This window comes from Neofelis nebulosa, chromosome 11, assembly GCF_028018385.1.
Source record: "Neofelis nebulosa isolate mNeoNeb1 chromosome 11, mNeoNeb1.pri, whole genome shotgun sequence".
Classification (NCBI taxonomy): Eukaryota; Metazoa; Chordata; class Mammalia; order Carnivora; family Felidae; genus Neofelis; species Neofelis nebulosa.
This window is the reverse complement of record NC_080792.1, coordinates 36,427,846-36,450,116: the sequence shown is the minus strand read 5'-3', so window position 1 is coordinate 36,450,116 and position 22,271 is coordinate 36,427,846. Positions and strand designations below refer to the sequence as shown.

General features: G+C 35.8%; 1 protein-coding gene across 14 annotated transcripts in view; it reads left to right on the top strand.

Annotated features, from left to right (window-relative positions):
• The window catches only part of KIAA1328 (KIAA1328 ortholog), a 365,569-nt gene that overhangs the window by 195,222 nt on the left and 148,076 nt on the right, over nt 1-22,271 (top strand). For all 14 annotated transcript variants that reach the window (XR_009250976.1, XM_058692244.1, XM_058692242.1 and 11 more), the window contains one exon: nt 17,030-17,703. Coding sequence is in view for 13 of the 14 variants with exons in the window: in XM_058692244.1 (XP_058548227.1) it covers nt 17,030-17,703 (674 nt within the window). In the remaining variant the exon portion in view is untranslated. The remainder of the gene's footprint in view (nt 1-17,029; nt 17,704-22,271) is intronic.

Here is a 22,271-nt window from a genome sequence, read left to right as displayed (position 1 = left end):
TCTGTGACTTGTAATGGAATTATGTCCCAATAAAACCATCATAAATTGAAAATATCATAAGTCAGAAATACATGTAATACACCTAACCTACCAAACATCATAGGTTAACCAAGCCTACCTTAAATTTTTTCAGAACACTTACATTAGACTACAGTTAGGCAAAATTATATAACACAAAACCTATTTTATAATCAGGTGTTGACTGTTTTATGTAGTTGACTGAATACCATACTGAAAGTGACAAACACAGTGGCTGTATGGGTACAAAATGATTGTGATTCGGTTGTCCCCCTTATCATGTGGCTGACTGGGAGCTGTGGCTTGCTGTCACTGCTCAGCATTATGAAAGAATATTGTACTGCATGTCACTAGCCTAGAAAAAGATCAAAATTCAAAGAGCTATAGCTCAACTGAGCTATAGTTTCTACTGAATATGTATCACTTTTGCATCATTGTAAGTCAAAGAAGTGTTGGTTGAACTATCCTAGGTCAGGAGCTATCTGTATTGTCCTTATATCCTGTGACCTTGCTAAATTTAATAAGTAATTTTGATATTCTAAATTCCTTATGATTTTCTACACATATGATCACATTATCTGTATATAATGGCAGTTTTATATCTCAGTTTCCACATTTTGTGCCTTTTTCTTTCTTTCTTTCTTTCTTTCTTTCTTTCTTTCTTTCTTTCTTTCTTTCTTTCTTTCTTTCTTTCTTTCTTTCTTATTGCACTGGCTAGGATCTCAAATATAATGCTGAAGAGATGTGCTGAGAGTGGATTTTTGTCTCTTTTTCAATTTCACATGAAATACATTGTGTCTTTTCACCATTAAGTCTGATGGTGGTTATAGGTTTTGCATAAATACCCTTTATCTAGTTGAGGAATCTTCTTACTATTTATAATTTGTTGACTAGTTATTGAGTTTTTGTCAAAGGCTTATTTTTCTGCTATCAATATAACATAATTATATTTTATTCTGGTAAGATAGTGTATTACACGGATTGATTTTCAGTTGTTAGATCAACTTACCCTTTCTGGGATAAACCCCATTTGTCCATTTTATCTTTTCCTTTTTCTATATTGCTGTATATAATTTGCTAATATTGTGGTGAGAATTTTTACATCCATGTTTATGAAGGATATTGGTTTGTTGTTTTTTTGTAATGTCTTTGGTTTTTCTATCAGGGTGATGCTAGCCATGTAAATTAAGTTACAGGTATTTCTGTTCCCTCTATTTCATGAAAAAAAGCTGTGTGCTTGTTATTATTTTTTAATATTTCACAAAGATTACCAATATTATTTTTCTCTTTCTTTTTTCATGTTTCCTCTTGCTGTCTCTCTTTTACTTCACTTTGGATAACTTGTCATTCTATATCTTCATAAAAACTTGTCTTTCCTTCCGCAGTTATCAAATGTGTTGTTAATCTCATAAAGTGAAATTTTCATTTCAGACATTGTATTTCCCTTCTCTAGAAGTGCCATGTTTAAAAATGTATATTTTGCATCTCTTTCATCATGTTTTACACGTTTTGAACATATTTTTAATCACTCATTTTAGGTTTTTTTCTGATAATTCCATCATTTCTGTTATTTTTGTATGTCTGTTGATTGATTTTTCTCCTGGGTATAGGTCACATTTTTGTTTCTAACTTTGCCTAGTAAGTAAATGCCATACATTGTGAATTTTCCATTGTCAGGTGCTGGATTTTGTTGTGTTTCTTTACAAAATATCAGGGTTTGTTTTGGCCAGCAGCAAAGTTGCTTTTGGATTAGTTTGATACAGTCAAGGTCTATTTCTAAACTGTTTTCGAGTGATTCTAATTTAGCCTTTACTGTATGGTGTAATTTTGCCACATACCTAAGGTGTGACTCTTTTGCGATCTATCTTGGATGCTCCTTATATTCAATGAAACCTCTCTACTATGGCTGGAGTGACCTCCCTGTCTTGAACTTTGTGAATTTTTCTTTCTGGAGCTTCCCTGTAATTGATCCTACCCTGGAGTTACTCATGAGTTTTCATCCTATATATATACAGATTGGTAGTCAGCCAACAATCAGGGAGACCCTCATGCTCCCTTCCCTTGGATACTTAGTCCTTCAAATTCTACCCATTACAGCTTCCTCCAACTCTAATCTCTGACTTCTCAGTTCAGTTGAAAATGTTGGGCTCTATCTGTGTTCCTCCTCCTCTGTGCTACCATTCAGAAGTTGCCTTCAGGAAGAAAGCTTATGCTATCATAGGATTTACTGGATTTTCTTTTTTTCTTTCGGACATCAAAATCTCTGCTCCCTGTTTCCTACCATCTGAAATAGGTTTTTCCTACATTTTGTCAGCTTTTCTTGTTTAAGATTGGAGGTTAATTTTTGACCCACTTACTACTCCCTTGGGTCTGGAAGCAAAATCTGTCACATTCATTTTTAAGCAATATTTTCAGTAGGTAATAGAATTACTTTCAGTTGAAAGTAAGTCTATTGTCTCCTGGAAGGTAAGATGCTTGTTTTATCGGTTGGCTTTTGAGCATGTTTTGTCCTTGGGTGGCTTTCTTTATATTTAATCTCCTTTAGATTCACACAGCTTCTTAAATCTGTGGCTTGATAACAGTTTTGAAAAATTCTCTACATTATCTTTTCAAATATTACTTCCTCATTCCCTCTTTTCCCTCCTCCTTCTGTATTATATTTATTTTAGGCTTTTGTCATCAGGTACCATACATTCTTTTGTAAATTTCCATCCTTTTACATCCTTCTCTCTTTGTTGGTCTGGGTATTTTCTTCTGACATTTACTCCAATTCACTAATTGTCTCCTCAGATACATCTAATCTGCTATTAAATTTTTAACTATATTTGTTATAGGTACAACTATATTGTTATGTTTTCAGTCCTAAAATTTCCACTTGATTTTTTTTCTAGTTGACAGTTCTCTGCAGAATTTTCTAGGATATTATTTAATTTCCTAACTGTAAATAACAATTACTTTAAAGTCCATGTTTGATAATGCCAACACGTAAATCTCTTGTGGTTCTATTTCTATTGTCTTTTTTCTCTTGCAGGTTTATTATTTTTATCTTTTTGCATGCTTGCTTATTTTTTATTGAATGCCAGACAGTGTCTATGAATATATTATTTATAATATAGGTCTCTGATGTTATCTTTACCCAAAGAGAATTTGCTTTTGCTTCTTGCAGGCAGTTAGCTTTGATTCAAATTACTTTAACCCAGTCTGGGACTGAGTGGATTTTGAAGTTCAACTTAAGTATGTACATGGGCTTTTCTATTTCTTTTTCATTTTTACTACCAGCTTTTCAGGGGTCTCAATGGAAAGCCTGGATTTTTTGACAGGACCTCTTTCTTGGCAGGCTCTGAAATCCAAATTTTGTTTCCTGCCCTGTGAGACGCTTACAGCTCTTCTCAGCTTCCCAGCCAGCATCCTAATTTAGAATGTCTTGAACAGAAAAGTGACAACTAATGTCAAGCTATCTTTTCTTGTTTACCTTCACTCTGGGATCCTGGCCTCTTCATGTCTTCACTACCTTGGTAACACATCAGTGCCTTCAAACAGATTTTTTAAAACAGTTTGTCCTCATACTTATTCATGACGGGAGACTGACTGAAAGAAACTAATCCACAATGGATTTTGCCCAACCTTTTTGAGAATTTGGAAGTACTAGACCCTGAAGAAATTCTATAGAGTTACTTAATCAACAAATTGTAGAAAGTTCATTGCTGCCTTCCTTCTACTATAATTCCTTTTTATGCCTTCGCTAGGCATCCACCCTCTACCTAGATCTACCTACCCTTACTCTCCAAAGATCATTCAGTATAGTGTATAGATCTGAACACTTTAATTTTAATTATATTATTTCAATTTAATTTTTTTAGTGTTTTCATCTGACATAGGCCTGCCTTCTTTCTTTGTCTTTTTCTGTCTCCCCATATAAACTTTATGTCTTGGTTCCTTCAGGTACTGAGTAGATTATCTTGCATTTTATTATTTTATTTCCTTCCAGCTACCCACCAGTTGGCTCATTGGTCATCTCCTGTATTAGGTGGGCATAGAAAATTTAAAGTGGAACTTCGTTAGCATGGCATTCACACCATTTATATCTGGCATCTACCTGTCTTCATCCATTCCCCATCCCCCTGTCCACCATGCTCTAGACTACTTAGAGTTTACCATACATACTCATCTTCATAATCCTTGTTTTGTCTGAAAGGTCTTATCCTACACACACTACACACCCTCACACACACCTTTATCGTTAATAAACTCTATTCTGTCTTCCAAAATTTAAATGTCTTCTCTACTGTGAAAACTTCCCAACTTTCCCCACCCCCACTAGAAGCAAATCTAATCTCACTAATGCTTTTCAACTCTGCATATAACATTCTTAGTAGACCTTATCACATAAAATGTTTTTGATTTTTTTTTTTTCCCTTAGCTAAAATTCAAGGGTCATGAAGGTCGGGACTTTCTTATCAAGCTTTGTATTCTTGCCTCCTAGCATAGCATCTGGCAGGTACTGCCAGATCCCTATCCTGCCTGCTCATTCCAAGGTGGGAGCCTGTACCTTTGGGTAAATTACAGAACAGGAGGAGGATTATAATACTGAATCTGTTTATCCATAGTATTTTATTTATATACATGCTTCCCTTATATTTTAGACAAATATAGAAGACTTGGCTTTTAGATGCACAAGTTTTATCCATTCCTATGTATCTTACACTTCATGGCTTTATTAAAAAATTAATCATTCCTCCCCAATCTCTAGCATCCTAACCATGTCTTCTCACATTTAGCACCTGAGCAGCACCCAAAAGCAGGGAACAGAAGGGAAACAAGTTTATTTTTTAAAAATAGTTTTAGGATTGTATTTGGGAGTATCCTTTACACACATTGGATGACAGCATTAACCGAGAAATGTTTTGGGGAAAAACACAATTAACTTTACATTTTAAAAGCCCTGCTTGTCCAAAATGTCTATAAATCTTTCTTCTGAACATAATGTGGTGGTCTCAAAACCTTCCAGCCTTGTTTACAATATGAAAGTCAGTTACCTTAAGGCTGATTTTTAAAAATAACTCAAAGTAGGAAACTTTGTAGCAGTTGCCTTTTATTTCAGATATTACATTTTTGAGCTTGTTTGCCTATTCTTATCAATGTTGATATAGCACGCATGTTTTTCAGTCTTTCAATATAGTGTCTTGTTTGAAAACCTTTCCATGGAGCATTCTAGAAAATAATATAAAGTTCTGCTTTAGGTTTAAATTCTCATCTCAGGAGACAGTGCCCTTATATTTTACTATTTCACAGCTCCAAACTAAATAGGCATTGAGACTCCTGAAAGGTATAGTTGGAATTTTTCTTGAATTTATGGAATCTCTTATTAACCTTTAAACACTCTGAGAAAAGGTACTTGTAGAAAAAGTGTCTCCTGAAAAAAGTAAAATACATTTTGCTATAAATTACCATCAAGCTCCTTAGGATACAAGCTAGGCCATTTAGTTGTTGATACTCCTGCTTCCTGTTTATTGGTTCATTTAACACATGTTCATTAATTTAAGTATTTTTTGTTTATAAAGACCAGTATCATTGTAATATGAAGTTGAAAGTAACATTGCCTCTCTCCTGAAGTTCCACCTGGTATTTCCTGGAGTGGGACCAAACTGTATGCAAAAAACCTCATTATTTATTAAGCACCTACTATCTTTTATGGAGATACAACAATAAACAAAAGTAACGGTATCTTTTGAGATCTCTGCTCTCAAACAGTTTATAGTTTCCATAAGAAGTGTAAATACTGGGGCACCTGGGTTGCTCAGTCGGTTGAGCGTCCGATCAGGTCATGATCTCACAGTCCCTGAGTTCGAGCCCCGCGTCCATCTCTGTGCTGACAGCTTGGAGCCTGGAGCCTGCTTCGGATTCTGTGTCTCCCTCTCTCTCTGACCCTCCCCCGTTCATGCTGTTTCTCTCCGTCTCAAAAATAAATATTAAGAAAAATTAAAAAAAAAAGTGTAAATACTTACACATCACAGGGAAACTTCGATATGTGAAAACAGCTAACGTTGAACTGTTACAGAGCAGGATGAAATGAATACAACAATAAAGGGCGGAACAAAATCCTCCTGGGGAAGGCAAAACCAAGGTGAGCTGGGGGGTGGGGAAGCCACAATAGCAGGAAGTGGTGCTAAACCAGGCCAAACCAGCCTGGAAGCATTTCGGAGTTGCATTTGGAAGACTAAAAAGGAGCCAGGGCATTTGAGCACATGGAAATTGCATCACTTATTTTTTTATTAAGTTCTAAATGAAGTCTCTTCTCTTGATTTTTTTAGTGGTACACTAAACTAGCTAATAAGTAATGTCCTAAATTTTTTAAAGTCAGGACTTAGCTGTATGCATTTAAAGGACTAAGATTTCTAAAATAAATCTTAAGTCCCCAAGGAAGGGCTAGCCCTTTAAGGTTGGTTACCTTAAATCTTTCTGGTTTGCTAGTTCCCTGTGCTTTTAGAAATGCTTCTCATTAGATCTCTTCAATATCCCTGGTCTGCAATCACTTATATAGGGGAAAAAAGGATATAGCAGACTCTAATCTTTAGTAAAAGGGCTGTGATTCATTTCAGGAAATCTTGGTGTAATAAACAACAGGCTGGCTCTCCCTCCCTCCTGTTTCCTACAAGTACACCAGGGGTTATATTTCTTGGTATTTCTTAAATATTCTTTTTCAGCAGAGTTTATTTTTACTTGCTAGTTTCAAAGATACAACACAGATACTTTTTTCCCTCAGCCAACAACATAAACATAGTTCTAACCCTGACCTCCCCTTCAGGGACAGTTGGTTATGTTCACATGCTGTTAACTTTATGTTTTCTAGAAAGTATATTAAGAATTCCTTTCATTTGACACAAACTAATCTTGCTTGCTTCCTTTAAAACGAACTACATTGAACTGCCTTCGTTCACTTCTTATTTCCATTCTTGAGGCTGTCACTGGAGCTACAGAAGAGAGGACCATAAACAGACCAGGGGGAGCTCTGCTTGGGGCCCCAGGATACACCCTATAAACATAAAGCCAAGAGGGTGCACGGGAGAATTAGTGTGAACTTTTAAGGATGATTTTCCTGTGCTGCATCCGTAACCAAATCTAAGTACAGTTGGCTTTAATATCCAGTATGTTTTCTTTTCATGTTTATGCATGTGAAGTTTGTCCTCACCACTTCTAATTTGTCTTTGTTTCATTTTCTCTATAACATTATTTCATCTTCTTTCCGATCTTCATTGAGTTAAAACTAGCCTTGTGCATCTGTTTCCTTTGGTAGATTTAGAAAACCATGTATAAATCTGCTTTTTTTTTCTTTTACCATTTATAATCATATATGGTAAAGCAATTTGAATCAGTATCACTTATATATTTCTGTGGTGAATGGTTATCCTATCTCTTCAAAATATTTAAATCTCATCCAAGTATCTGGGACTATCTTCACAACTATACATTTGTCTTATTCAATCTTCATTTGTATGTCTTTCAAATTTAATGACCAGATAAGAGGCTGATTTAAGTTTTCTAGTGTGTAAATCACATAAGGCAGTAGTGTTAAAACACAGAATTTGCAGGGCACCTTGGTGGCTCAGTCGATTAAGCATTCCACTCTTGATTTAGGCTCAGGCGTGATCTCACCATTTATGGGTTCGAGCCCAGTATCATGCTTTGCACTGACAATGCAGAACCTGCTTGGGATTCTCTCTCTCTCCCTCTTTCTGCACCTCCTCTGCTCACTTTCTCGAAATAAATAAATAAGCATTTTAAAAATTGCTAAAACAACCCACAGAATTTGTCAGGGGAAATAGAATCAAGGGACATCCGGTATTTTGCAGTAATTCTGTTAGTTGATAGCTGAAGCTTTATTGATTGGTATAATTTTTCATCTAACCCTTTTCTTTTCTTTCATCTCCTTGGGGTATAACAATCCAATCCCTGGGTTTCTTAGCTCTTAAAGATAGCATAAGCTTTAGAAATTGTCAAACCCATCCCCTTATTTTACAAACATCTAGACTGCCTAAGAGATGTAAAGTGACTTTCCAAAAATAACAGAACTCCTAAGTGGAATACTAGAATTCTAATCAAGGTCTTTTGACCTCACCTCAAGTGTGCTGTCAGTTCTTCCGTGCTCTCATTCATTTTTACAGCAAATCAACACATTCCAACTTTCAAGAAAGATAGAAATGATTAAATGTTATGAGGTTTAGCCTTTTCTGAGTCTGGTAGTTACAGTTGGAAATTTTGGCACACTTCTGGTGTACACATCCTAAAAGTTGGTAGTGCATTTGGTATGTGCTGCTAGTATTGTCATCTGTACATTATCATGTGTCTATATCTATATCCTTTTAAATCTCATAATTATTGACTTTAATGTCTTTTAGATTCAATAATCCTAGGTTGTGCCACAATCCCTGTGGGAACTAGAATAAGTCATTAGAGCCTTGCAAATGCATTTGACTGCTGCATTCTGTTATTTTTCTCTTCCATTGATAGCCTACAGCTTCAGCTGCTGAGCAGCAGAGAAGCTTAAACCTCTAGGGCCCATTAGATTTAACTTGTTTACTGCATTGATATCTATATGTTAAATGACAAGAGAGTTCAGGTTATTGAATAATTTAAAATTCAGCTCTAATTGGTGTCATATGACCTGGAAAAGGCCATGGATGATGCCAGGAGCATGCTGTGAATTTCTTATAAATAATTCATAAATTAGATGATTCATTTGCCTGGATGTCTTCCTAAATGCAAAAGTTTGTAAGTTATAACTGATGATACAACACCTGTAAGTATTTAGTTCATAACGCTGGAAGGTAATCTACCTTGATGATCTTCTAGCGAAATCTGCCAGTATAGGAGAGTTAATTGCACTGGGGAGAATGAACATTTATTTGGGATGAGACTTTGGCAAACCACACAGTGCAGCTGTTGCATTACACAGTTTCTGTCAACTTGACAACTGGTCCATGGAAGGCCAACTTTAAAAATGCAGCATGTCGTTCTATGCCTTATTTCACATTCATTCCAAATGTTCTGGGTAATGCAATGACCTGTCCCACACACAGTAATTTAGGTTTAGAAATATTTAATATAGGTCTTGAATTTCTGACTCCTCATTAAATAAAGAGCACAGGGGGAAATTTTGAAGTTATAAATTTGAGATTTTCATTCTTATAAGGCTATCTGTGGGAATGTGAGGATTGTTAATAGGGTGTTTGCCAGGATAGTAAATTATTATTATTTGCCATTAGAGACATGAATATCATAAATAGATCAATAATATTTATTGATATTGTTAACCACTAATTCTGTGGTTAACAATTCACAAATGCATTATAAATAATCACTTCCTAATCATGCAAAATAACTACCTGTTGCAAGAAATAATTACTGCAGTTTAATTCACCTCTTTTCTTATGGCTTCATAGCAGAGAGATTGGCCAGGCCTGTAAAAATGATTTGCAGAAACTTACAAAATATACTTGTTGATTGTATTTCACAAAGCAATACTGCAGATTTTTTTTTAACATGTGAGAACACTGAAAAGCTTTGTATCACCATAGGAATAGTATGTGATTGTGTGTGTTCGTGTATATGCTTGCGCATACAAGATAGCTGTACATGTGAATGTGTATACAAGATGACACATCATAGTGTTTAGAGACATCTTTGTTTCCTATGAAGTCTTTTTAATGGCATATTTAAGAAAGTATCTTAAAGATTCAGAAAACCCTCTTCCAGCTCAGAAATTTACTAACTTCCACTCTCAGAAAATTCTTCATTGTGTCCAAGCTAAGCCTCTCACATTTTTTAAACATTTTTTTATACTCTTCTCATGTTGTTTGTCTCCTGTTACTTATTTTTTTTATGTTGTCATAAGTATGTATCTACCCAAGTTAAAAGACATTGTACTCCAATTATGTCTTAAGCCAAAAATGCCTGCATTTCTCCTCATCTTTCTTTTGTGCTATGGATCCCATATCATATCCCATCAAAGACTTTATTGGCTTTATTTGTGCCACTTGTAGAGTCTTAAAGTGTAGTCAAGGTTTGTGGTACCTTTTATATAATACAAATCCTAACATGCTACCATTTTGAACTCAATTTTTTTAATAGAATAATTTTGTGTTTGTTTGTTTGTTTTGAGAGATAGTGAGTGGGGCAGGATCAGAGAGAGAAGTAGAATCTTAAGCAGGCTCCGCGCTTAGAGCAGAGCCCAACGCAGGACTTGATCCCATGACTCTGATATCATGACCTGAGCTGAAATCAAGAGTTGGATGCTCAACCAACTAAGCCACCGGGTGCCCCTTGAACTCAACTTCTTTATTTGTTGTGATCTACAGATCATTATCCTGTCTAAACTTATTTTTTCATTTATACCATTTGTTTTCCTGCCTCTTCTGCATGCTTTTCTTTTCTCCTAAATATCATTTTGTTCATCTCTGATTAAGCACTCCATTCAACTAATTTTCATCACACATAATTCTTGACAGCCCTTTGTAAGTCATTGTGATGGGTTTTAAGCGTATCTTAGTATATTCATGGAATCCTTTAATGGGAGGAGCACTCAATGTAATCATCAGGTTCAAATGGCAAAATATAGCAGGACAAATCCAATCTCATGAGTTAAGAATGGTTTTTAACTTTTTTAATGGTTGGGGGGGGTGAAGAATATTTCATAAAATGGGAAAACTACCTGAAATTCAGCTTTCAGTGTCTGTAAATAAGGTTTTACTGGACCAGTCTTTCATTTATGTATTGTCTCTTGCTTTCACACTACAAAAGCAGAACTGAGTAGTTATGACAAAGACCATATGGACTGCAAACTAAAAGGTCTATTAACTGGCCTTTTACAGAAGTTTGCTAACCTTTGCAAATCTTTGATGAAAACAAACAAATTACAGCCACATTCTATATCATGTATGAACTTCATAATTATAATGTTGGATAAAGAAGTCAGACACAAAATGTACTTCATGTTATTCCATTTATACTTTAAAAATAAACAGGTAAAACCAAATTCCGGTATGGACTTTTAAGTAGGGAAGTATGAAGCAGAGAAGTTATTCCCATAAAAGTCAAGACGGTAATTCCCTTGGACAGGAGAGGTAGAGAGTAGAGATTGTGCAGGGTCTTCTGCATACAGACAGCTTTCCGTTTCTTGGATAGTGGTTATGTGGGTGGACATTGTCTTCTTATTATTCACTTATTATTATTCACTGAGATGATTAAACTTTTCTATGCTTAATAGCATTTCATATTAACGAATTTTTTTAAAAAAGCTACATTATGGAGAAATGGAAGACTACAGATTTGGAGTGATTCATATTCCCATTTATCTCAAATATAGTGTTGATGGGATCTTGGGAAAGTTGTGTTGCTTCAGTGCACTTCATTATCTCATATGCAAATTGGTAACTCTAATAACTACCTTATAGAGTTGTTAAGAATTACAGGCTGAGGGGCACCTGGGTGGCTCAGTTGGTTAAGCGCCCAACTGTTGATTTTTGCTCAGGTCGTGATCAAGAATTACAGGTTGAGTATGTAAAACATTTAGCATAGTACATAGTAAACTCCATGTTTAGTTCAGTTCAATGGTCAGTGAAGGTGAATATTTAGAACCCAGTTCTCTCATCAGTAATAATTTGCATAAAGGTCTCTTCTCTGACCTTCATTTTCCATTTCCCATCTCAGTCCTTTAAAAGTTATTTTGGGGTGTCTGGGTGGCTCAGTCAGTTTAGCATCCAACTTCAGCTCAGGTCACGATCTCATGGTTCATGGGTTTGAGCCCCAAGTTGGATTTTGTGCTGGTAGCTCAGAGCCTTCTTTGGATTCTCTCTCCCTCACTCTCTGTCCCTCCCCCACTCACATTCTTTCTCTCTCAAAAATAAACAAACATTTATTTTTAAATTTTTAAAAATTATTTTGAATTATTTAAGGGTATTGGTTTCAACAAGCACTTCACAAAACAAGATATCCAAATGGCCAATAAGCATATGTTAATTAATTATCATTACATATCAGGGAAATGAAAAATAAAATCACAATAAGATTTCACTACACACCAGATTGGCTAAAAATAAAAACATAGTATCAAATGTAAGTGTGAATGAGAAGCAACTGGGACTCTTTTACTTTGCTGATGGAGATGTAAAACAGATGGACCACTCTGACTGTTTCTAATAAAGTCAAACATATGCCTACCTGGCACCCAAGAAAAATAAATATGTATGTCAAAAAAAGACTTTGTGTAAGAATATTGCTAGCAGTTTTATTCGCAGTAGCCCTAAACCAGAACAACCTAATCCAATAAGAGAATGAATAAACAAATTTTGTTATATTCATACAATGAAATACTATGCAGCAATATAAAAGAATGAACTATTGATACACACAGAAACATAAAAGAAATTCAAAATTATGTTGAACTTAATGAGGCTCCTGGGTGGCTCGGTTGGTTAAGTGACCGACTTCGGCTCAGGTCATGATCTCCTGGTTGGTGAGTTGGAGCCCCACAACATTCTCTCTGCTGTCAGTGCAGTGCCCACTTCGGATCCTCTGTGCTCTCTCTCTGCCCCACCCCCTTCTCTTTCTCTCTCTCTCTCTTTCTCAAAAATAAACATGCAAAATTATGTTGAGCTTAAGAAGCCAGCCACAAAAGAGTAGCATGCCATATGATTCCATTTATGTGAAGCTAAACATAGGCAAAACTAATCTATGGTCATAGAAGTGAGAATAATGGTTACCTCTGGGAGTATGAGGAGGTTGGTTTGACTAGAAAGGGCACAGGGACCTTTCTGGGGTAATGATGATTACATGGGTATATGCAAATGTAAAAATTCATCAAGCTGTACACTTAAGATGTGTGCATTTTAGTATATGTAAATTATGCCTCCATTAAAAAAATTATTGGTTCCTAAATTAGTGTGATGTATCTGAAAAATTCATATCAAACCCATATGCCAGAGACAGCGGTTTGGGATTTGTTAGTTTAAGCCTTAGTTAAAAGAGGTTACATTTGTAAACATCTCATAGAAAGCATGGTGCAGCAGCTCCAGAAAGAAAAACACATCTGTTTCATTGGGCCCGTTGTGACTTCTATGTGTCCCAGAGGCAATATTTGTCTTCACTTCACTAATAAAATAACTTAATTTCTTATATTCAGATCCTAATAGGCAGTTTTCTATTTCTCCTCTCTTCATTTTCCTTAGTAGCACATAATTCAGCCTAATCATGGATTCTGATTTTCATTTCTAATTTTCTGGGACGCATACCCCAACTTGACTTTTCTTCTTATCTGATACAGTCAGCCCCTTGTTATTGAGAATGTAGTATATGCAAGCCTCAGTGCTATACATACAGAGGAAGTAAATAGAACCCTGACTGCAAAAGTTGTTGGGGCAGAGAAGTCAATGCTAGTAACAGTAGTAATAATTATAATAGGAAACATTGTTTGAATACTGACTGTAGATTGGCAATATCCAAAGCACTTTGTGTGAATGATCTCATCCAGTCGTCACAGTAGCCCTAAGAGGCAAGGCAAGATGTCAGGGTAAGACATATTTTGTAATGAGGACAAACATGAAGAACCTGGCTATTATCTAAAGCATTTCAACACTGACCCAACTTGCAAGCCTCACTGTAGCAAAATAAAGCTGGATAACCAAACTCATTTGTTTTAGAAGACAATTTAAGGTAATCATTGTAACTGTACATGTCCCTTGGAGATCTCACTTCCCCCCTGCCCCTCCCCGGCACATACCCCATAAGGTTCTCCTTGAAAAACGTTTGGGTAAATATAAGGGTTTTTTTTTTTCCTTTTTGTAAATCAGTACCCTTATGAAATGGCAACCTTGATAAGTGCCCATCTGTCTGTCCACCATGTTCAGTTTTAAGGTAGATGCTGTCTTTGATCCCTGTTTTACTGATGAGAAAACTGAGGGTCAGGCAAGTTGAAAAAGGTGCTTTATTCATTTTTTTATTGCTGTGCAACAAAATACTACAAATTTACTAGTTTAATACAACACACATTTATTATCTCACCATTTCTATGGGTCATGAGTCAGGTGCAGGTTGGTTGGGTCCTCTGCTTGGGGTCTTAGAAAGGTGCAGTCTGGGTAACAGCTGGGCTGCATTCTCATCTGGAGCTCTAGGTCCCCTTCCAAGCTCACATGCTTGTTGGCAGAATTTAGTTTCCTGATGTCTCATTTTTTGCTAGCTGTTGGCTGGAAACTGCCTTCTGCTCCAGAGGTCATTGGCACATGACCCCCTTCATTGGTCCTCCCATAACATGTTAGCTTGTTTCTTCAAAGCCAATCTCTGATCTTAGGGAGGGCACCAGACCCTTTTATAAAGGACTTACTTGATTAGGTGTGGCCCATAAAAGATAATCTCCTTTGTATTAATTCAAACTCTACTGATTAGGAGGAGCCTGAGTTAATCTGTAATGTCCCTTTGGTCATATACTCTAACATAATAATGGGATTAATATCTCATCATGTTCACAAGTTATACCCACATTCAAGGGGAGGAGATAATACCACGTGGGCACACAAAGAGGACAGGAATCTTGGGGACCATCTTAGAATTCTGCCTACTAACATGCACAGTCACCCATCAGTAACTGGCAAAGGAGTGTTCTCTTTGAGCAAAGTGTGCATCAAAATCATTAAGTTGAACTGCTTCTCATAAACATAAAAAGTTAACTACCAACAAAAGTATTTTTTTAATATTCCAAATACCTGACACTTCCAAAAAAACATTTTTAAATATTCCAAATATGTGACATTTATGAGTAATTTAATAATCAGTACCATTAACATAAATATCAGCTATATCAGTATCTAAAGATGCACATATGTAAATAATGCTGAGGAACAAAAATAAGAATATAAAATAATACATACATGCCATTGTTAAGTTGCCAACACATGGATTAGGAAACATAGGACAATGTAAAAGAGTGGATTTAAGTTTCCAGACCTTTAAAAAATTCACCTGTCATTTTTAAATATAATTCTATGAAAAGATAGCTTACCATACAGAGTAGCAGATGATAAATGTTAAATATTTGTTTTGACAGTAAGTGCTACAGAAGTTCAGAGTAGGGGAGATTAATGTGGACTGGAGTTTCCCTTTAGTTGTAAAATGAGGTTAATTTTTTTTATGAGGTAGTTTATCATAAATTTTGCCCTAGGACTAGTTTCTTCTCCATAGCTTGCAGTCTACTCCGTGTCACCTGCTCAGTGCAAAGGATTGTGTGTCTTCTTTGAAGAGGACCAAGTCTCCTTCCTAGATATGGGTCATTCTCATTTGAATAGAACTCCTTTAGTATTGTTTTAGAAACTCAAAGTCTTAAGAATCATTATAATAATATAATATAATAATATAATAATTCTGATAATCCTCTTTTATCGGAAGATAGGAAACAGGGATGCCTGGGTGGCTCAGTCGGTTAAGTATCTTGGTTTTGGCTTGGGTCATGATCTCACAGTCGTGGGATTGAACCCGAGTTGGGCCCTGAGCCAAGCTTGGGGCCTGCTCGAGATTCTCTCTTTCTCTCTCTCTCTCTTTCTCTCTCAAAATAAATAAATAAACATTTAAAAAATGTATTTAAAAAAGAATATAGGAAACATGGTGTTGCTGTATATCTGTTGACATTTTTTTCCAATCAGATCATCTCAACTATTACAAGGTAAATTGGTGGGATTTTTTTTTTCTCCCTTCTGCTAGGGATCTCAATTATTCATTTATTCCATGTCTCTAGAATAAGGTAACCATCTCAATTGTTTATGATTTAGTTCTAATTTAAAAAGAAGTTGTGGCAGACTGAATAATGCCCCCCCCAAATATGTCCATGTCCTAATTCCTGGAACCTGTGAAAGTCTCTTTATATGACACAAAGGATTTTGTATGACAAGAGACTTTATAGATGTGATTAATTTAAGGACTTTGAGATGAGGGAATTATCTAGGATTACCTGGATGAGGCCAGTGTTACCAAAACAGTCCTATAAGAGGGACACAGGAGGAGTCAGATGTCCCGTGACACCAGTGGTTCTCAAAGTGTGGTGCCAGATTAGCAACATCAGCATCATCTGGCAACTTGTTAAAAACACAGCTTCACTTAACTCTGCTCCATACTTACTGAATTGGAAACCCTAAGAATGAAGCCCAGAAATTCACATTTGACAATTCCTCCAGGTGATTCTGATACATGCTAAAGTTAGAGAATCGCTGATATAAGCTAAGTTTTGCTCTCCCTGATAGAACAGGCGTGAGGCTAAAATGCTGGGAAAGCTCATGCTATTGGCCTGCCAAAGGTAATTTGCAACTGCTTCCTTTCTGCCTGAGTTCTATCAGGCTATGATCACTCAAATAGCTTAACTGAAAAATCACTTATGTTTATAGCTGAAATTAAATATGGTTTGTATTTAAATAACCGCTTTTGATTAGAATCATATTTTTTGGAAAGTGCTTGGTTTTATCTGTGTGCTCTAAAGATACTTACAAAAACTCATCAAATTTCTGGCGGTAACTAACATCCTATTCAGTATAAGATGAACTGTTTTACATCAAATCTCATTGTGTGTAATGGACAAACAAAGGACATTTCAAAGGGTATTTAAGGTGGCTGAGTGGATTTCTTGGCTTAGTATTTAAAAGTAAACATTTTAAGACCTTAGCATTTAATGCTTTTGCCTCTTCTCAAAGTTGATTCTATGTAACACTCATTATTTCCAACTCCTGGAATCTTGCTTAAACAGCAAATAGAAGTACTTTCTTTTTCTCTTACTTCTGGATTTACTGAAATGTAGATTGTTTGTAAATGGGTTTGGCTTTGTGGCACATGTCTGTTTAGCTATGTGAATACTATCATTTATTAAGAAGACAGAACAAGAGCTTTGTTTTGAGAAACATATATCACTGATTTCTGAAAAGTCAAAAGAACTCCTTTCAGTGTGCTCTTATTTGACAAATGATCTTGCGGTTCCTTTTAGGTATCCAATAGGAAGAGCGCTCTTCGGTCTTCAGCTATGGAACTGGATGGCTCCTACTTGAGTGTAGCCAAATCACAAACCTGTTATCAAACCAAGCAGAGGCCTATGTCTGCAATCCAAGACTCCGCTTCAGAATCCCTTGTGGAGTTTAAGAATAATTCTTTGAAGCCAGCAGATTTTCATTGTCCTAAAGAGGACCAAGACAGGGTGCCATTAGAGACCACAACATGTGATTATGGATCCCCAGGGAGAAAACTAGTAGACGCAGTCCCTACAGAGAAAGCCCCACCAGCGGAATTGAAGATGAAACAATGCCAACACCTGAAGCCTTCTCCATCCAGTCAGTGTTGTGGTCATAGACTTTCTGAAAATGAAGATCATGTTCGTGAAAGTCATCCTATGCACACGGCCCCTCAATATTCCAAAACACATCTGGAATCATGCAATAATTGTGGGCTTTCCTGGGCATCCCTGCTGCATGGTCAAGGAACACAGCAGGCTAGTGAAACTGATGTCAGAAAGCAACTCTCGGAAAATAGAAGGCAGCAACTTATGCTTCAGAAAATGGAGCTGGAAATTGAAAAAGAGCGCCTTCAGCATCTGCTGACCCAGCAGGAGACAAAGCTTCTCCTGAAACAGCAGCAGCTTCATCAGTCTCGACTGGATTATAATTGGTGAGTCTTACCTGTTCTCTCAGCAATGTCTAGCTTGGAGAACTCCGTGTAAAATGACTCTTGTACTAATATAAAGTTGCAAAGGCACAGAGGTTCCTTGGGGTCTTGGCTTCCTCAAGATGCATACTAACTATGATGACTAAGTAAATTCTATGATCTCCTTTGGAAGACTTAGAACATTACCCCATCTTCCCAAATGTTAGCCTAGAATATCTACCTCTGAGCAGTCCATTGTAACTTTCGCTGGATTCTAAGGAGAGTATTTTTAAAAGATATTGTTACATAAAATCTTCTGCTATTTGAGGTCATTATGGAGACTATTAGGCATTAAGTAAAAATTTGAGACTTCAGGATGTGGAATCAGATTGTGAAGCAGAGTGATTAACTGTCATCATACCATATTTATGTCTATCCACCATAATATAAAATGTAACAAATGATAAGAGCCTTCTAAATTCAACCTTTTCTCGTCATGAAACATAACCTGTTCAATAACCAATTCCTATAAACTTACCCACATTTGAACTCTTCTCTCTCTGTCTCTCAAAATAAACAAACTTAAATAAATAAATAAATAATAAATTACAAGTTTTCCGAGAGAAGTGCTTGTATATATATCCCTGCCATTTCCTTCTTGATCAAACTTACCATTTCCCCTTTGTACACATTCATACATTCTATGCAGACACATACATCCTATACAGACACACTTAGTACAACTGTCATTGTCTTTTAGTTCTTAGAGTTAATTGTCTCTCACTCACAGATTCTGCCAATATTTTTTAGATTCTAATATCTTTGAGAGTTCTTTCTTGGAATTTTTCCTTTAGTGTAATGCTTTGCTTGGAACCAGAAGTGCTCTGCCACTTTCTCTTTATTCATGATCGGACAGTTCTGTTCTTCACTGTTGAAAGCTGGAGGCTCTTAACATAACTGAAAATGAAGGCTCTTATAACAAGATTTTCACCAAAGGCCAAAAGATTGCTTCAGTTTGATGACCCCAATCTCTAATCCTCCAGTTAATGTCTAATCTCTCTTGAGAACTTTATTTAACTAACATTTATTGAATGCCTATGATATGTAAGAAATGGTTCTAGGCACTTAGGATAGAGAAATGAATCCAATGTGGTCATTAAAGAGGACATAGTCCAGCAGACTGCATAATTTTAAAACAGGTTTCATGTTCACTTGGACAGCACTGTTTACTGAAATAATGCTATGTAATAACAATAAATAGACATTGTGTTCATTTGAACAGCTCTATTTATTAAAATAATACTGCATAATGACAATAAAGTCTTTATTGTTATCTTGATCATCCTAGCTTAGATGAGAGAGCTATGAAATACAGTTTTTCAGCAAGTTTTGTGTATGCATAAATTGTAAAAGCTTATACATATTTATAGAGATTTATAAACTTTTCAGTAAATAATTATAGATTAACAGGAAGTTGCATACATAGTACAGAGAGGTCCTCCCAGTTTCTCCCAATGGCTATATCTTACATAACTAGAATACAATATCAAAATTAATAAATCAACTTTGGTACAATGTGTCTAGTTCCATGCATTTTACCACGTGTGGACTTGTGTAACCATCACAACAATCAAACTATAGAACTATTTCAGCAACACCAGGGTTTCCTTTTTACTACCCCATTTGAGTTGTCCACCCTCTTCTGCCCCCACCATCCTTAACCCATAGAAACCAGTAATCTGTTGTCTATTTCTATAATTTTGGCATTTTGAGATTGTTATATAAATGGGATTATACAGTGTATGAACGTTCGATGTTGGCTTTTTTTTCACGCAGTATAATGCTCTTGAGATTCATCTAGGTTGTAACATATGTTGTGCCTTTTGATTGTGGAGTAGTAGTCCATGATATGGTTATACCATGATCTGTTTAACCAATTATCTGTTGAAGGGCAACTTGGTTCTTTGCCTATTACGAGGAGAGCTGCTACATACATCTTTATACAAGTTTCTGTGTGGACTAAGGTTTTCATTTCTACAAATAAAAGTTAAGAATGTGTGGGGCGCCTGGGTGGCTCAGTCGGTTGGGCGTCCGACTTCGGCTCAGGTCATGATCTCACGGTTCGTGAGTTCGAGCCCCGCGTCGGGCTCTGTGCTGACAGCTCAGAGCCTGGAGCCTGCTTCGGATTCTGTGTCTCCCTGTCTCTCTGACCCTCCCCCGTTCATGCTCTGTCTCTCTCTGTCTCAAAAATAAATAAACGTTAAAAAAAAATTAAAAAAAAAAAAAAAAAGAATGTGATTGCTAGATCATATGATAAGTATATATTTAGTTTAAAAAAATTAAATGTATACTTAGCTTATACTATATTTAGTATAAAGTATGTCTTCACCACCAATGTATAAGAAATCGTTTCTCCACATCCTTACCAGCGTTTGGAATTGTCACAAATTTCTATTTTGCCTTTTCTAATCTGTGTGTACTGATATTTCACTGTGGTCTTAACTTGCATTTCCCTAACGGCTAGTGATGTTGAAAATCTTTTTATTTGCTTGTTTTTTTTCTTCCATCTTTTTGGGTAAATTGTCTCTGTAGTATCTTTTGTCTATATTCTATTTGGATTTCTTGAGATTTATTGAATTTTGAGAGCTTTTTATATATGCTAGACATGTCTTTTCTCAGATAGGTGGATTGCAAACATTCTCTCCTATTCTGTGGATTGTCTGTTTCATCTTACTTAAAAGGATCCTTCACAGAGCAAAAGTTTTTTTTTTTAATTTTGATAAAGTTTAATTTATCAAATTTTCTCCTTATAGGTTATATAAAGTTTTTATCATGAATGTTTGTTAAATTTCCTCAAATCCTGTTTATACATCAGTTAATGTGATCATGTGATTTTTTTTAATTTAGCCTGCTAATATGGTGGATTGTATTTATTAATTTTTGAATATTGACCTAGTGTTGCATTCCTGGAATAAGTCCCATTTGGTCATAGTGTAAAATACTTTTTATATATTACCAAATTCCATCTACTAAGAGTTTGTTAAGGGCATTGCATCAGTATTGATGAGGAATTTTGGTCTGTCTTTGTGTGTGTGTGTGTGTGTGTATACTGTCTTTGTCTGACTTTGGTATCTAGGGAATCCTGGTCTCATTTATTAGTTTCATTCATTTCTTAATATTTTCTTCCTTCTGCTTGTGTAGGATTTGTCTTGCTCTTGTATTTTTAAATTTCTTAAGGTGGGAGCTTAGATCATTACTTGGAGACTTTTTTCTTTTCTGGTGGGAGCATTTAGTGCTATAAATTTCCCTCTCAGCACGGTTTTAACTATGACTCACATATTTTGGTGTGTTGGTGTGTTCACTTCGTGTAATGTTCCTCTAGGTTCATCCATGGTGTTGCAAAAGTCAGGATTTCCTTCTTTCTCCTGGCTGAATAATATATATTTTTATATATCTTTTTACCCATTCATGTGTTAGCAGACACTTAGGTTGTTTCCATTATGAGTAATGCGACAATGAACATGGGAATGCAGATACCCAGAAGTAGGATTGTGGGATCATATGGTGGTTCTGTTTTTAAGGTTTGTTTGAGAAACCTCCATACCGTTTTTCATAATGGCTGTACCAATTTGCATTTGCACCACCTGTGTATAGGAATTCCCTTTTCTCCATATCCTGACCAACATTTGTTATCTTTTTATCTTTTTGATCGAAGCCAATCTAACAGGTGTGAGGCAATATCTCACTGTAGTTTTGATTTGCATGTCACTGACAATTAGTGATGTCAAGCAACTTTTCGTGTACCTGTGAGTCAACTTGTATGTCTTCTTTGGAAAAATGTCTTCTCAGTGCCTCTGCCAGTTTTTTAATTGGATTATTTAGGGGTTTTTTGCTATTAAGTTGTGTAAGTCCCTTATATATTTTGAATATTAACCCTTTATCATATGTGTGTGTGTGTGTGTGTGTGTGTGTGAGAGAGAGAGAGAGAGAGAGAGAGATTATATGTATACATATATATATATATATATATATATATATATATATATATATTTCATTTTTATAATTTATTTCCTTTGCTGTGCAGAAGCCTTTTATCTTGATATGGTCCCACTTATTTTTACTAGTTTTGCCTGATCTTTTGGTGTCAAATCCAAAAAATAATTTCCAAGACTAATGTCAAGGAGTTTTTTTCTACGTTTCCTTCTTGTAGTTTTACAGTTTTAGGTCTTATATTTAAGTCTTTAATCCAGTTCAAGTTAATTTTTCATTCTTTTGCATGTGGATATCCAATTTTCCCAACACAATTTATTGAAAGAGACTATCCCTTCCCCATTGTGTATTCTTGGTATGCTGAACAAAGAGTAACAAACTGTATATGCTCAAGTCTATTTCTGGGCTTTCTATTCTGTTCTGTTTGTCTTTATATCTGTTTGTATACCTTCACTGTTTTGATTGCTATAGCTTTGTATTGTTTGAAACTAGGAAGTGTGGAGCCTCCAGCTTTGTTCTTTCTCAGGATTACTTTGGCTATTTGGGGTCTTCTTGGTTCCATATAAATCTTAGAATTGTTTTTTCTAATTCTGTGAAAAATT